Source organism: Schistocerca nitens, chromosome 10 (genome assembly GCF_023898315.1).
Source record: "Schistocerca nitens isolate TAMUIC-IGC-003100 chromosome 10, iqSchNite1.1, whole genome shotgun sequence".
Taxonomy (NCBI): domain Eukaryota; kingdom Metazoa; phylum Arthropoda; class Insecta; order Orthoptera; family Acrididae; genus Schistocerca; species Schistocerca nitens.
Window position 1 is genome coordinate 76,731,559 of NC_064623.1, and position 18,334 is coordinate 76,749,892.

General features: G+C 44.3%; 1 protein-coding gene across 1 annotated transcript in view; it reads right to left on the bottom strand.

Moving 5' to 3' along the window:
• Window positions 1-18,334, bottom strand: part of LOC126210314 (brachyurin-like) — a 124,844-nt gene that overhangs the window by 87,409 nt on the left and 19,101 nt on the right. The window contains exons 2-3 of the mRNA XM_049939511.1: window positions 8,093-8,261; window positions 1,653-1,822 (exon numbers count right to left, since the gene is read on the bottom strand). Of these exons, the coding sequence (XP_049795468.1) occupies window positions 1,653-1,822; window positions 8,093-8,261 (339 nt within the window). The remainder of the gene's footprint in view (window positions 1-1,652; window positions 1,823-8,092; window positions 8,262-18,334) is intronic.

An 18,334-nucleotide genomic window follows, 5' to 3' on the forward strand; every position in this document is an offset into this window, starting at 1 on the left:
TACATAAGCACCGAAATTATCCACACTAATGGGAATTAAATCAGTCAGAAGACTGATGACTCAAAAAAAAGGGAAAGAAAATTGGCAACCCCTCGGTTAATATCTATTTTCTATACTTTTACGTATAAAATATCATAATGCACAGTTATCTGATAGTACTTCAAAATGTGAAACGAACGTCAGTGGTTTTGATTACAGTTTAATCGGATTGTCCTCAGTGATGAACCAAACTTCAGTGTATATTTCACTATGTGCCATTACCAAATGTTCTGTTAAAACTACAATGTTCTCTGGTACACATATACACATCTCCTGATTTTGAAATGTAATGTGCATATAACGAATAGTTAGCCTTCCAGCAAAGCAATGCAATCTGATGTGTAACATACCCCCTCCAGAATTTGCTTAGGAAGAATAGGCAGTCACCCAGCTAAGCAATAGAGTCAGGTGTATGCATAGTTCACAATGCTTTTGACAGTACTATCTTACTGTGGTGTGCTGTAGACAGAGCCTAAAGTGTGACATTTATGGGTAATACAAGTATCATCAACATGAAGCTATTACATATTCCAATCGAACACTCATTTTGACGTTGATCATTTCTATTTTATAACAAGAGTTTTATTTCATTTGTTTTAAATAATCATAATGCTTGACGATGAATGTTATGAATTTAACTAATGGATTCTGGCAGGTGGTAGCAGACTGTTACAGATATCATTACCACCTTGGGTAAGAACAGCATTGCACACATCCTAACCTACCACACAAGATTATGACTAAGTGTGAGCAGTTATGGGTGGCATGATATGACTCTCCACAAGGAAATAGCTTCGAATCTAATGTAAACCATATTAAAAAGTGACTTATCTTCTAGATTCTTCATATGCTATGTATCAGGTAAAATAATATCTATACAGTATAAGGCAGAGGTGAATGTAAAAAAAGAATTCCCAACAAAATCTTGCCTTATATTTACAAAGTTGATGCTATAGTCCAATTGTAGTAACCTAGCCCAGTGTGTGTTTGCATCAGTTTCTCAGGTATCCACCACAGCCTGTGGTAGATGAGGATAGGGTATGAAGGTGGGTCCAACAGCGTTACATGATACTGTTCAAGTGGATCGACCCACATGTGAACTGGAATAATGTATGGAGATGGATCCACCAGGGTTATGCCAGATGTGTTGTTCAGGGTGGACCCACTCATGTATTATCTGATGTAACGTGCACAGATGGATCTACCAGCGTTGTGACATGGGTATTGTTCATGCTGTGTCCACACTTGTATGATATGGGATACACAACGTCCAGAGGTGAATCCACCAGTGTTATGTGTATGATAAGGTCTGAGGGCCCCACAACAAAGTAATACACACACACACATGTATAGAAAATACCGCAACTGGCCTAGGTGTTTGGATTGTATCTACAAGCAAATGTAGAACATGCAACCAGAAGAGATGTCATGATCACATGACCATAAATGTCACCATCTTGGATGTTTAAACTGTTTTAGCACTGCACACACTGCTTTCCCAGGCTCCCATCACGTGACATTTTTCGTTGAATCACAACCCCCCCCCTCCCCTAACCCCGCTCTCTCTCTATATATATAAAGTAAGAATCGTAAGTTATTATTGCGCTACTCACTGTTCAGAGGAGCTTCCGCGGGCAGGAACAGAATAGCCACGTTATCGCTGAGATAGGCCGTCGTGTTGTAGTTTGGGTGCACCACCGCCCAGGTGGCTACTTCGATCCAAGCGGTTCTCTCTTCCTGAGTCCTATGGATGCCTCCCAGACGGACGGTCCATGACGTGTGGCTGCAAAAGTAAGTTCCTTTTTCCACTTGCGAAGCAGACTAGTGACAATACTAATTTTTGTGTTTGGTTTTGATGGTAATCAGTACTAGTGAAAGATGTACATATTAGGGTAAATGGTTACGAAAGGTGTATATATTAGGAAAAATGGCTGTAAAAAGTGTACATATCATCAGAAATCACAGTTAATCTGGTATGTTTGGCACTTGGCGTATCTTTGAAAATAAATGTCAAGAGAAATCACAGTTGTTAGGAACGTTTACCACTATGAGCATCTTTGCATGCCTTGAACACATGAGTGACATATTCTTTGACTTCCATAGATTGTATTATTGAGTAGATCTCAGGCGAGCGAAGGAGTTGCAAGCAGTTGTTGGCCTGAGAGCGAGAGTAAGTGCTACATCATGGCAGAATGCGTAGAATGGACGGCGAATGTGCCACCTGAAGAATGGATTTTTATTTGAGATGATGTAACTGAGATCTGGAGATAGAGGATTATTTGATATGATACCACACCTGGTCATTTCAGTACAAGACTAAAACTTAAGGTCGATGATAGGAGTTACTTTTTTGTCTCTCCATTTCTTAGGAGCGTTGTCGTGCAGACGAAGAGGTGCGTTTTGATTCTGTACGATCGTCAGTCTCGTGAGGGAGTTGACCGAGAATTTCTTGCAGTCTGCACAAGTGCACATGTGTGTGTTGGGTTTTCTCTGTGTGTGAGTCTTATGATTTTCTACCAGGCGACTGAAGCTATAAAGCTTATTGTGCAAATGCTACATTTTGTACACAATGTTGGTATAATCCGTGTGGCAATGTACCCAAGGTAAGTGTAGCAGCTTAATGAAAACGTCTCTAGGTTAGAATTTGGTTTTCATTATCGCCAAGAAAAAATAAAGTTATGTAATTTATTTTTTATTTAACTTCTCATGATCTAGGTTCACAGTCATGTAGAAGTTTCGAGGGAACATCATATTCTTCGTTGACTGAAGAAACTATTTATTTCACCATTGAAATTTCAGTCTTTGGGCCTTTTCAAGTGGTACTGCAAAAGTGTTTGTTTCAGCACATGTCGCACTTAAAAATCCTCAGACATTTTCACTTGTCATCGTCAAAAATAGGCGTTTTGGTTGCAGAAATACAGTAATGAGACGAGTGCGAAGCTCTGTACGTCGTGAAATGAAGTAAATTATGTGAAATGTTACCAGTGTTAACATCATTCACGTAAATTGTTACAAATCGATGTTCTAGCGCACTGTTTACAGGAGACAAATCTCAATGACGTTTCTGCAAATTCGTCAACAAATGGAGCATGTTTTTACGAACATATAATGACGAACTCAGTAATGTGAAATAATGATGCCTCTGATGTTACTGTTTGAACAACTTGTAGGTGACTGCATATGAGCAGTCTGACTTTATCTAGTTGAAATTACTGATGTATGTTTGTGATGAGTTCATACAGACGTTTCAAACATGTGTGATTGTGTTAATGACAGTGGATATCCGTGTGAAGTGTGAAATGTTGGAAGAATTAGGCTTAGACTCTGAGATTATTCTGTGGTCACTAGGATTAGTATTCGTTCCACGTGAAGTCTGATAATAAATTCATAGCGTATAAATACGCCTATCCATCTGCGATACAGAGAGAGACATGTGTATCTCCGATCTGCAGTTCTGTTTAAAATAAGCGCGGACTGAATCATGACAGTTTGCTACAGGCGATGACTATACATGAAATGCAAGTTGAATAATCATCAGTAACAACACATAATTATGCATCGCATATTATTCTTACAATGACGCACAAAAAATCATGGACAAGCGAGTAAAAAATAATCATATTATGTGCGCACTGCAACTGGATGTAGACCAGCCAACAATTTGATAACAGAATTCTGTTTCCAACTTAGATACCAATACATAGATTACCAGTGTTTAAATAAAAGTGAACCAGTAGGTTTGTGGCAAGAACTGTGACAACAAGATGTTGCTAAACATAAAGTAAGTTTGTGGCAAGAACTGTGACAACAAGATGTTGCTAAACAACAAGTAAAGGAACGACTTCGAAAACTATGTTGTGGACACAGTCGATAATTGCTGAAATGAACTATAATGTAGGGTTCATCTTGGGTATTAATAAACCACTTCAGCTGTATTTAGTCCTTTATTTTTAGATCACTACTGGTTTCATGGCACTAAAAGCTACTTCAGATGAATAACTGTATAACAATAAAACCAGAAGGAATAACAACCCTGAGACATTCACTGGTATAATAACTTCCTAAAATTATTTTAAGATTTTTAAAAATTAAAAAAAAAGCTATTAAGAACTTCTACATGAGAAAATGAGAATATTTCAGTTATGTGAGTACAAATATTCTAAATGTCTCATGTAAGAGATTTTAGTAGTTTTTTATAAATTATTAAAAATTTCAAAACATTTTTAGAAAGTTATTATACCAGTTAATGTTTCAGGGTTGTTATTCCTTCTGGGTTTATCGTTATCCAGATGTTCACCTAAAAACAAAGGACTAAATACAGTTGAAGTTGTTCATTAATACCCAATATGATTACTCACAGCTGCGGTTGCCCTACCTACAGGGTTCTCTGCAATGTAAGGGCATCAATTACTTTTTATGTTCGAGATGGCGCGTTACATTTGTGATGATTCAATTATATCAGTCTGAGAGCATGAACAGTAACGATTGATGAGTGGTTTCATTGTATGTGTGGTGCAATCCATCAACCTCAAACACCGGCTGTGCACGTCACTGTTGTGTTGAAGTGTAGCCACGTGAATTTCAAATGGATTTTATGAATCTGTAGGTGGTTTCACCGATAGATAGTTGTAGTTTTAAGCCTCGTCGGTTTTTATTTGCAACAGACTTCACTTGAGTTACAATGTCGCGTCGTCCTCCATGTCCAAAGCTAAATTTTCCACTGCAAATTCTACAGCATTCTCATCATGTACGTGAAGAAAAGAAAGTCTTGCAGCAATTTACAGTTTACTCTGCACTTCCACTTTCCATAACAAATATTTTTTTTTTCATCATTCTTCTGACGTGTTTGATGCGACCTTCCAATTATTCCTCTTCTGTGCCAACCTTTTCATCTCGGAGTAAAAACTTCAACCTACATCCTCAATTATTTGCTGGTGTATTCCAATCTCAGTCGTCTCCTACATTTTTTACCATCTACAGCTCCCTCTAGTACCATAGAAGTTATTGCCTCACGTTGTAACAGATGTCCTACCATCCTGTCCCTCCTTCTTGTCAGTGTTTTCAATACGTTCCTTTCCTCGTCGATTCTGCGCACTGTAGCACAACATCTCTTATGCCTCTATTCTTTTCTGTTCCTGTTTTCCCATAGTCCATGTTTCACTACCATACAATACTCTCCGACAAATGTACATTCGCAGAATTTTCTTCCCCAAATTAAGGGCTATATTTGATGCAGACTTCTCTTGGCTAGGAATTCTCTTTCTGCCAGTGCCAGTCTCCTTTTTATGCCCTTCTTGCTCAGTCCTTCATGGGTTTCATGGGTTATTTTGCTGCCTAGGTACCATAGTTCCTTTACTCCCTCTACTTCTTGATCACCAACTATAATGTTCAGTTTCTCAGTGTTCCCATTTCTCCTCATTACTTTCGTTTTTCTTCAGTTTACTCTCAATCCATTTTCTCTACTCATTACAGCGTTCATTGCATCCAAAAGATCTTGCAATTCTTTTTCACTCTCACTAAGGATAGCAATGTCATCAGCGAATCTTATCACTGGTATCCTCTCACATCGAATTTTAATCCCACTCTTGAAACTTTGTTTTATTTCCCTTATTGCTTTTTCGATGTATAGACAGAACAGCAGGAGAGAAAGATTACACCCCTGTTCCAGTCTTACTGCATCCTCTTGGTTCTTGTACATATTGTACTCTACACGTGTTTCCCTATAGCTTTTCTCAGAGTGTGGAACAATTTGCGCCATTTCACATTATCGAACGCTTTTCGCACGTCGACAATTTTTCTTCAGTCTTGTTTCCATTATCAGCCGCAACGTCGGAGCTGTTTCTCTGATGCCGTTACCTTTCCTAAAGACAAACTAATCGTTATCCGACACATCCTAAATTTCCTTTCCCATTCTTTTGTAAATTATTGCTCTCAGCAACTTGGTTGCATGAGCTGTTAAGCCGATCATGCTATAATCTCGCACTCGTAACTGTATGGATTATTTTTTACCGAAAGTCTGATGGTAACTTCCTAGTCTCATAGATTCTACACACCAACGTGTATACTCATTCTGTTACCACTTCCCCAATGATTTTTTAAATTGTGAGGAATGTTATCCATCCCTTGTGCCTTGTTTGATCTTTAGGCTTCCTAACCTCTTTTAAATTGTGATTGTAATACTGGATCCTCTATTTCTGCCCTGTCAATTCCTATTTCTTCTTCTATCACGTCATCAGTCAAGTCTTCCTGCTCAGAGAGGCCTTCATTGTACGAGGGCGAGTCAAATGAAAACATTAAATTAGTCATAACAAATCGAAATTTCGCGCCGTTATCCGTGCTACAAACAGCGTGCAGAATGGCCTGTAGGTGGCAGCATAGTGCAGATGCACACATACCGTCGCAGTATCAGTATAAAGATGGCCGCCCCACTTGCGACTTGCACCAGGGAAGAATAGCGTTCTTTTATTCGGATTTTGCGTAGTGAAGATGTGAAACCTACTGAAATTCATCGATGAATGAAGGTTCAGTACGGTGACGCATGGTTGTCACAGCAGCAAGTCTACGAATGGAGTAAGAAGTTCGCAAATGGTGTAACTTCAGTGGAAGATGCTCCTCGTCTAGGTCAGGCACAACGAGTTGTGACTCCACAGAATATTGCAGCAGTTGAAGCCATAGTGCAGAAAAACCGCCGAGTGACACTGAATGACATTGTAGCATGTTTACAGATTAGTCATGGGTCAGCACACCACATTGTGCATGATATGCTCCAGTTTCACAAAGTGTCTGCAAGATGCCACGCCACGTGACTCCTGAAATGAGAGAACGACGTGTTGATGCTTGTGAAGAACTTCTTCGGCGCTTTGAACGAGAAGGTGATGTCTTCCTTGCAAGAATCGTTACTGGGGACGAAACCTGGGTTCACTTCCACCAACCGGAAACGAAAAGAGCGAGCAAGGAATGGCGCCATTCATCATCACCAAAACCAAAGAACTTTCGAACAGAACCATCAGCAGGGAAAGTTATGCTGACTCTCTTTTGGGAGGAGAAAGGCGTCATTTTGTAGCATTACATGCCTGGAGGGACCACTGTCACCAGTGGATCATACAGAGATCTCCTAAAAAATCGCCGGCCGGTGTGGCCGAGCGGTTCTAGGCGCTACAGTCTGGAACCGCGCAACAGCTACGGTCGCAGGTTCGAATCCTGCCTCGGGCATGGATGTGTGTGTTGTGCTTAGGTTAGTTAGGTTTAAGTAGTTGTAAGTTATAGGGGACTGATGACCTCAGATGTTAAGTCCCATAGTGCTCAGAGCCATTTGAACCATTTGGGCCTAAAAAATCATCTGCGGCCTACAATCAAAGCAAAGCGACGTGGATTGCTGTCAGCAGGTTTCCTTTTGCAACATGACAATGCAAGGCACCACACTACCTGTACAACAGTTGCAACAATCACAGACCTGCATTTTGAGTGTGTTCCTCATCCACCATACTCACCAGACCTTGCTCCAACTGATTCCGATATGTTTGGACCACTCAAAGACGCAACGGGAGGAAAGAAGTTCCGTTCTGATGAAGAGGTACGCCACGCGGTGGAGGAGTGGTTGCGCGGACTACCAAAATAATTTTTTTCTGAGGGAATATATGCACTTTGTAAGCGCTGGAGGACTTGCATTGAGCGTGGGGGAGATTATGTTGAAAAGTGATACAGCTTTGTACCACTTCTGCACAGTAAATAATATTTAAAAAAATATTTAAGGTTTTCATTTGACTCACCCTCCCACTTTTTCCACCTATTCACCCTCTCTTCTGCATTTATCAGTGGAATTGCCCAAGCAGCTCTTGATGTTACTGCCAATCATATAAAACAAAGATGGAATATTGAAGTATCAGTTTTATCACAATACTGGAAACAACAATTTGTTAAACTGCAACACGTGACACCCTAACGACTCTACAGCTGCAGTACCCCCCCCCCCCCCCCCCCCACTGCCCCCATGATCCACGTTCCTGTGTGCACACGCTGCACAGCTGGTCTCGCAGCAGGTGTTGCGACTCACTAGTCGATGCAGCGCGCCCTGGTGAGGACGGCGGTCCTGGTGATGAGCGCCCCTCCGCAGATGGACGACCCGTCGCAGAGGACGAGGGCCTGGTGCGGGAACTGGCCCACCCCCGCGTCGTAGCCGTCCACGACGCGAGCGTTTCTCCTTTCGGGTGGGCTCCGCGCGTCTGAAACAAGGCGAGATGCCGTGTGTCGGTTTCGTTCGGTTCTCTGCTCTTTTCTTCATTCTGCGACATGTTTAAAATAGATTGCAAACGATTTACTGCTTTACAGGAGGCCCGGGCAACACTTCCGGTTCTCGTGGTCGTGCGGTAGCGTTCTCGCTTCCCGCGCCCGGGTTCCCGGGTTCGATTCCCGGCGGGGTCAGGGATTTTCTCTGCCTCGTGATGACTGGGTGTTGTGTGATGTCCTTAGGTTAGTTAGGTTTAATTAGTTCTAAGTTATAGGGGACTGATGACCATAGATGTTAAGTCCCATAGTGCTCAGAGCCATTTGAATCCACTTCCGGTTCTGCAGCGCGCTCGCGGTCTGCGACCGTAGTCGAGCCGGCTGAGTTCTGCGGCTTCCCTCACCACTGCTCTATTCCGAACAGGTGTGTGAGTGAGACGGCTATAAGGTGTATGCTTGTCACGGTCCGCGCGGCTTCCCCCTTCGGAGGTTCGAGTCCTCCCTCGGGCGTAGGTGTGTGTGTGTGTTGTCCATAGCGTAAGTTAGTTTAAGTTAGATTAAGTAGTGTGTAAGCTTAGGCACCGATGACCTAAGCAGTTTGGTCCCATAAGATCTTACCACAAATTTACAGATTTTACAAATGTTTCACTCAGAACCTGATGATTAATTCAGCTTCATGCGGATGGGCAGTGAAACGTGTAATAACTTGTCCAACGTTATTTCGCCCTCACATTGAGAAAGAAACAAGTATGCGAAAATTTATACATATTTATACATATTTGATACATTATAAATGATTCTGAAAGCCTTCGACTGTGGAAAACAATAGGTTTGTTTATAAATAACTCATCTGCTTCCAGTCGCGATTTTCTTTATTTTATTTATCGCACGACGCGTTTCGGGGAATGATCCCATTTTCAAGCGGTTTTTTTGTTTTTCTTATGCCATTCCTATGTGATGTTGTCGATGTGTGAGATTCTGCTTCATTTCATTGGCTTTACTGCAATATATAAGAAAACACCCAATTTTTAGTTGGTTGTCGATCTAACTTCACAAAAAGATCGACAACCAACTAAAAATCGCGTGTTTTCTTATATACTGCAGTCAAGTCGGGGAACCAGAGAACTTCGATATCTTTTGTTTCATTCCACTCCGCTTGTATGTCACTGTATGTGTAAAATATTGATTTTGTTCATAACCTCTTGGTGGGTAATACATGGCTGATGAAGATGTGTTACCTTTATTATTTTGGTAATTATCAGTATTATTTAGTTTTTATACTTGCTCGTAGTTTTTTTGATAGTAGTGGAAACTCACAATACAGTGAGATAAATCGTATGAAAACAATTTTTCACTAAACATATGCTGCGAACTGTCAAGACAAACAACGTCCGCCATCTTGTCAAACATTCTGTCAATCAAAATTTCTCTCAAATACGTCAAGCAAGTTCTATGGTTGACAAACACGTCAAACTGCACCGTGAACTGTCAAATATTTGGCAAGCATAGTTAAGTTTGACAAAATGTTTGATCGTTTACGGGAGCCTTTAGACGGAAGTCTGTTTGTCCACCATAGCCAAAACTTTCATGTAGTAAAATATGGTTGTCGTCTAACACAGCAGCCTCTTTTGCTTACAACATAAAACTGAAACTATCCGTACCTTTCTCCACAATTTAGTTTGATTATACACTCACGCACATAAATTAAGGATAATGCTGATACATGGTGAAACAACGCTCTGGTGGGCGGTTTGCGGGTTTAAATCACCTCGAGGTATGTCCATGCGGTGCATTGGACCTGCGGTCGTCGCACCGTGGCGCTGGCAGCAGTCCACGCAGAGGTGTGTTGGCCCATGTCAGACTACGGTGCAGCGAATAAGTGTGCAGACGTTTTCAGACGTTTTAATTGTGTGTTGAAAATGATTCAAAGAACACATATTGATGACGCTATGAGTGGTAGAATACTAGGGCGACTGGAGGCTGGTCAAACACAGCAGGTCGTAGCACGGGCCCTCCGTGCGCCACAAAGTGTGATCTCACGATTATGGCAACGATTCCAGTAGACAGGAAACGTGGCAAAAAATGGTTCAAATGGCTCTGAGCACTATGGGATTCAACTGCTGTGGTCATCAGTCCCCTAGAAGTTAGAACTACTTAAACCTAACTAACCTAAGGACATCACACACATCCATGCCCGAGGCAGGATTCGAACCTGCGACCGTAGCAGTCGCACGGTTCCGGACTGCGCGCCTAGAACCGCGAGACCACCGCGGCCGGCCAGACAGGAAACGTGTCCAGGCGCTACAGTACGGGACGTCCACGGTGTACAACACCACAAGAAGACCGATATCTCACCATCAGTGCCTGCAGACGGCCACGGAGTACTGCAGGTAGCCTCGCTCGGGACCTTACTGCAGCAACTGGAACAGTTGTCTCCAGACACACAGTCTACAAACGACTCAACAGACCTGGTTTATTTGCCCGGAGACCTGCAAGGTGCGTTCCACTGACCCCTGGTCACAGGAAAGCCCGTAAGGCCTGGTGTCAAGAACACAGTACATGGTCATTGGAACAGTGGTACCAGGTTATGTTCACAGACGAGTCCAGGTACAGTCTGAACAGAGATTCTCGCCGGGTTTTCATCTGGCGTGAACCAGCAACCAGATACCAATCCCTTAATGTCATTAAAGGGACCTGCATGGAGGTCGTGGTTTGATGGTGTGGGGTGGGATTATGATTGATGCACGTACACCCCTGCATTTATTTGACAGACGAACTGCAGAAGGTCAGGTGTATCAGGACTTCACTTTGCACCAGTATGTCCGCCTTTTCAGGGGTGTAGTGTGTCTCACCTTCCTTCTGATGGATGATAACGCACGGCCCCACCGAGCGTCCATCGTGGAGGATTACCTTGAAACAGAAGATATCAGGCGAATCTAGTGGCTTGCCTGTTCTCCAGACCTAAACCGCATCGAGCACGTCTGCGGTGCTCTCGGTCGACATATCGCTGCACGTCTTCAAACCCCTAGGACACTTCAGCAGCTCCGACAGGCACTGGTGCAAGAATGTGAGGCTGTACCCCAGCAGCTGCTCGACCACATCCTGAGTATGCCAACCCATTGTGCGGCCTGTGTGTGTGCATAGTGAACGTATCCCACATTGATGTCGGGGTACATGGGCAGGAAACAGTGGCGTTTTGTAGCACTTGTGTTTCGGGACGGTTTTTCCAACTTATAACCAACACCGTAGACTTACAGGTCTGTGTCGTGTGTGTTCCCTATGTGCCTATGTTATTAGCGCCAGTTTTGTGTAGTGCCACGTTGTGTGGAACCACATTCTGCAAGTATCCTTAATTTATGAGCATGAGTGTACTTGCTTATACTTGCTCTATCAGATCTTACAGTGTGGTCCTACTTGTCACTTTCGATTTACTTTTTAGAAATTATATCCAGCATTACCAACAAATATAAAGCGACAAAGCACGTCATATTCGTAGTCACATAACATGGTCAGTTTTGGGTACACCTCCCAGCAACTAATACCGACAGGTTTGAGGTGAGGCCATTTCTCTGTTCATTTTCTCACACTTACACTATTGCTTGCGAAAAGTGGAACACAGAGAAGCGAAGGTCTGCAACATGCCATGATAAAACAGCAGAATCATAGCAAGTGATTTAAATGGCGGTCAGGTAGCGTGCACGTAAGCCCAGCAGCGACTGTGGACAGGCGTAGCCATCGTACAGGGTGTGGAAACGTGTAATCAAGTGCCGCTATGCCTCACCAACATCACAGGGTGGGCTATGGGGATGTTGACTGCGTTTCAACGCGGCATAATGATAGTTCTCTAGGTGGTGGGTCTCTCATTCTGTCACTTTGCGGCACGTACAGGGCATGGTGCTTGAACAGTGGGGTGTATGTGGAATCAGTGGAGAGAAGAGGACCATACACAGCGTCGTCAGAGTCCTGGACGACATGCACTGATCGGCCAAAACATTACGCCACTGCCCACCGCGGCGCTGGATGGCACCTGGTGGCGTTGCGGTCACGTGACGTGGTAACAACAGTATGTAAGCGGGTCAGACACGGAAGGTGGATAACTCTATTGGAGATATGGGCTGCAAACGGGGAAATCCACTGAGATAAGCTACTTTGACAAGGGCAGATTATTGTTACGCAGGGCCTGTGAACATGTATCTCGAATACGGCGAAGCTGATCGAATGTTCACGTGCTACTGTCGTTAGCATTTAAGCAAAGAGACAGAAGAACAGTGAAACTACCCCTATATGCGAAATGGTCGGACGTCCACGATTCGTCACAGATTGTGGGGTTCAGAGACTTGTCTGCTCTATAAAATAAGATACATGGTGATCTGTGGCATCTCTGCTGTAGTATAGACACCATTTCTGTCCATACATCCACATGAACGTTTTTGCCTCTTATCCTCTTGGGAATCATTTTCTGCAGTCTTTCACCATTAAACAAAATCACCCTGCATAACGTACACTACAGTTTGCAAAAAGTGGAACACTCTGAAGCGAAGGTTTGGAACATGCCTGAAATCTTGGTTTCGCCAGACAGAATGGATGAGGTTGTGGAAAGGGACAAAGGTCAATTGCTGTTGGTTATAAAAGACACACACAGCTTTATTCCTTAAACCAACGCAGTCTTTTTAAAACAACAAAGATCAGTTCACGGCCCAAATAACTTCTCCAGAATAAGTTTAAATGAATGATTTTAAAACACCAGGATTTAGAGTAATGGCTGAAGGCTTTACTTAAGTAAAATTACAATATCTTCCGGCTAATGGCTATATTAAGGAAACTTAAAGTTAATTCTTCGGTTGAAAGACCAATTAAATAAATTTCTTTACATAATAAAAGAGACTTTAAGAATAAGCCTTTACACAGTACAACAGAAAAACATCTTAAGTAATTTGTCTGCTGAAGGCCCAAGCAATTACTCAAGAATAATTAAAGACAACCTGAAGATAAACATTTACAGAACACGGCTGAAGGCCGCTTCAAGAATTCAAAATAGTTAAAGAGAAACCTTACAGACAAGGGTTTACATACTAAAGCCTCAGATTCTGAAATAAACTCGGCTGAAGGCCTAAATACAGAGCAACAAGAATTGTAAATGAAACACAGTTGAAGGCGTAATCTTAAAGTTGTTATGAAGTTCGGATGAAGGCCATATATTAAACATAAAACAGACGATATTAATACACGACTGAAGGCCTGGCACAGTACCTGCGACCAAATAAAATGACAATCACAAACAACAAACAGTGGTGCTCAGAAGTGTTCCAAGCGTCGGCCTGGGGAGGAAACTCGAACCACAGTTTAGGTGAGACAGGCAGCCAAGCGTAGCACTAAAAGATCGGGTTGCAGCACGACCTACAGACAACTGACGAACCAACCAACCGCTTAACCAATTCCCTTCCACCCGACCAACAGCACGACAACCAAAGGTACCAGCGAAGACGAGGATTGCAGCAGGATTATGTCTTAATAATTGGCGTATAAAGACAGTTAAGGCAGAATAAACACTCAAAGAGAAGAGGAGAATAACACCAAGCTGTTAAACTACACGATGTGCCGGACTGCATCAACAAGGCGAGGAAACCACACTGCCGCAAAACTGCGGTAACGACCAGGGCAGGTAACCGGAACGTTAACGACCACTAGGCAGAAGATACCACTGATGCACTTCACTAATAAATTATAATCACTTCAATGGTTAAACACCATACAGGGAGACGGCTGCAAAATTTTGCCGACTACAACACACCATCAAAGTGCTGCTTGTGGGGACAGCCCAGGATGCAACAACCGGCAATTAACGAAGAGATGTCACAACGGTTGAGCTTTCGTGACAGGTTCACTGATTACTCCACTCCAGTATGCAGGTGCGGTGGGCGACGAACTTAGCAGTTCTCGCAGCTACTGCCACACAACTCCGGCCGCGCGTGCACGCCGCCAGCGGCCCCGGCCTGATTACGCGCCACAGAGACTTCCTCGCTGCTCTGCCGCAACCGACCAACTGCCACACACACCATGACATGGAAATATAACTGCCACACAAAGGAAGTTATAGCAGTACCAGTACTAATAAGCGCTGCTGCTGGCACTGACGGAGGCAAGTGAGCAACTGGTTCAGATGCTAACTGAGGGAGGAATAAGACGCCACTCGATGGTGACAAGTTGCCCAAAAAGAAAAACGGCATTAACGCTCTCCGACCACGGCTCAGTGTCGTGATACGAGGATGTGCAGATCAGCGGAATTACAATAAATGATTCACATGGCAGAGAGGTGCCGTGCACATGGGCACAACAACGCCATCTTTTGTGTGACTGGACAGGCCAGCGTTACATCTACATCTACATCTACACCCATACTCCGCAAGCCACCTGACACTGTGTGGCGGAGGGTACCTTGAGTACCTCTATCGGTTCTCCCTTCTATTCCAGTCTCGTATTGTTCGTGGAAAGAAGGATTGTCGGTATGCCTCTGTGTGGGCTCTAATCTCTCTGATTTTACCCTCATAGTCTCTTCGCGAGATATACGTAGGAGGGAGCAATATACTGCTTGACTCCTCGGTCAAGGCATGTTCTCGAAACTTCAACAAAAGCCCGTACCGAGCTACTGAGCGACTCTCCTGCAGAGTCTTCCACTGCAGTTTATCTATCATCTCCGTAACGCTTTCGCGATTACTAAATGATCCTGTAACGAAGCGCGCTGCTCTCCGTTGGATCTTCTCTACCTCTTTTTATCAACCCTATCTGGTACGGATCCCACACTGCTGAGCAGTATTTAAGCAGTGGGCGAACAAGCCTACTTCCTTTGTTTTCGGATTGCATTTCCTTCGGATTCGTCCAATGAATCTCAGTCTGGCATCTGCTTTACCGACGATCAATTTTATATGATCATTCCATTTTAAATCACTCCTAATGCCTACTCCCAGATAATTTATGGAATTAACTGTTTCCAATTGCTGACCTGCTATTTCGTAGCTAAATGATAAGGGATCTGTCTTTCTATGTAGTCGCAGCACATTACACTTGTCTACATTGAGATTCAATTGCCATTCCCTGCACCATGCGTCAATTCGCTGCAGGTCGTCCTGCATTTCAGTACAATTTTCCATTGTTACAACCTCTCGATACACCACAGCATCATCTGCAAAAAGCCTCAGTGAACTTCCTATGTCATCCACAAGGTCATTTATGTATATTGTGAATAGCAACGCTCCTATGACACTCCCCTGCGGCACACCTGAAATCACTCTTACTTCGGAAGACTTCTCTCCATTGAGAATAACATGCTGCGTTCTGTTATCTAGGAACTCTTCAATGCAATCACACAATTGGTCTGATAGTCCATATGCTCTTACTTTGTTCATTAAACGACTGTGGGGAACTGTATCGCAACGCAACGCTCAGTCGGTGCAGAGTCGTCAGACGAAGTGGAAACGTGTAACGGAGTGCCACTACACCTCGGTGACAAAACAGGGAGTAACATCCACATGTCAGTGTGTCCGAATGGGGCAGAATGATTGGTCTCCAGGAGGTATGTCTACCGTTTCTCGACATTTCGGCTCGTACGGGGCACCATGCTTTAACAATGAGGCGGATGTGGAACCAATGGCAGCAAGAGGGCCGTACAAAGCACCCAGAGGGTACTGGACGATACAATGTGATCACAGCGTGAGATGACCGCCATCTTGGCCATTTACTCGTTTTGGACAGCACAGCTTCGTCCACAGTTTTGGTGCAACGTTGGAGAACTGCAGCGCCGTCTTCTGTATGCTGGACTGGTGGCACACATGCCATTGTGGCGGTTTCCATTCACCAGAACCCATGATCGCTGCAGGTGGCAATGGACTTGTGAAAGCCGACACTGGAGTGCTGGGTAGACAAAGGTATTTTCGTACGAGTTCTGCTACAGTGATAGCCACATATGCCTCCGACGCCACTGTGGTGAACACATGAGGACAGACTGTATGATCGAGCAGCACAGAGGAGGAAGTGTGGCGCCATTGCCTATAACGTTATATCGCCTCCTACGTCTCGATGATGATGATGATGATGTTTGGTTTGTGGGGCGCTGAAATGCGCGGTTATCAGCGCCCATATAAATTCCCAACCTTTGCTCAGTCCAGTCTCGCCACTTTTCAGGAATGATGATGAAATGATGAGGACAACATAAACACCCAGTCATCTCGAGGCAGGTGAAAATCCCTCACCCCACTGTGAATCGAACCGGGAACCCCACGCTCGGGAAGAGAGAACGCGACTGCGAGACCACTAGCTGTGGACCCTATGTCTCGAGGGCAAGCTACCACTACATCAGTTAGGCCTTACAGCCCACGCCACTGCCCCTCCTGCAGGCTGTTTCAAATGTCACATTACAGCATGACAACGCCCGACCGCATTTGGCGAGGAATGTGCAAGCCTTCTTTGAACATTGAGGAGTACCACCGCTCCCCTGGTGTGCCTGTTAGCCTGACGTGCCGCTCTCTGAACATCTCCGGGGCTGGTCGGCCGCCAACTTGCTCGTTGAGCTCCTCTTGCAGTCACAGCTGATTCTTTGTGGGTGCACGTGAAAGCTGCGTGACAGAGTAATCCTGTAACAACAACAGTTTGTTGAATTTTCATTGCAGAAATTTACAGTTATTTTTGTTTTTGTACTTTTTAGCCCCTCTGTCTTGAAGTAAACCATGTTAAATCAATATACACACATCAAAAAAAGTTTTGCAACACCGCAGTTCCCAAAACTCCTGAAGACAGACGTTGACTGTGGATATTGTGTCACAAACAAAGTCCGTTTGACTAGAGATGTCACTAAACCCACCCAAAGATGTAAACAACCATGCATGAGCAGCGCCTATTAGACGGAGGGGGTCCGACAGCCGACCAGTTTCACTCATTGCACCAGGAAGGAGATACACGGCTATTGTTGTCTGCACTCGAATCATGCATAGACGGTCAATACCGAGGTTTGATCGCGTCCGCATTGTTACGTTGTGCCAGGAAGGGCTCTCAATAACAGAAGTGTCCAGGAGTCTCGGAGTGAACCAAAGTAATGTTGTTCGGACATGCAGGAGATACAGAGAAATAGGAACTGTCGATGACATGCCTCGCTCAGGCCGCCCAAGGGCTATTGCTGCAGTGCATGACCGCTACCTACGGAATATAGCTCGGAGGAATGCTGGCAGCAACGCCACCATGTTGAGTAACGCTTTTTGTGCAGCCACAGGGCGTCGTGTGCGCAATAGGCTGCATGATGCGCAACTTCACTCCTAACGTCCACGGCGTTCCATCTTTGCAACCACGACACCATGCAGCGCGGTACGCATGGGCCCAACAACATGCCAAATGGACAGCTCAGGATTGGCATCACGTTCTCTTCACCGATGCGTGTCGCATATGCCCTCAACCAGACAATCGTTGTGTTTGGAGGCAACCTGGTCAGGCTGAACGCCTTAGACACACTGTCCAGCGAGTGCAGCAAGGTGGAGATTCCCTGCTGCTTTGGGGTGGCATTATGTGGGGTCGATGTACGCCGCTGGTGGTCATGGAAGGCGCCGTAACGGCTGTACGATACGTGAATGCCATCCTCCGACCGATAGTGCAACCATATCGGCAGCATATTCGTCTTCATGGACGACAATTCGCACCCCCATAGTGCGCACCCCCCATAGTGACATCGCTCGACTAGAGTGGCCAGCTTGTTCTCCAGACATGAACCCTATCGGACATGCCTGGGATAGATTGAAAATAGCTGTTTATGAACGACGTGACCCAGCAACCACTCTGAGGGATCTACGCCGAATCACCGTTGAGGTATGGGACAATCTGGACCAACAGTGCGATGAACTTGTGGATGATATGCCACGACGAATACAGGCATGTATCAATGCAAGATGACGTGCTGTCATTTATTAGAAGTACCGGTGTGTACAGCAATGTGGACCACAAACTCTGAAGGTCTCGCTGTATGGTGGTACAACATGGAATGTGTACTTTTCATGAGCAATAAAAAGGGTGGAAAGGGTGTTTATGTTGATCT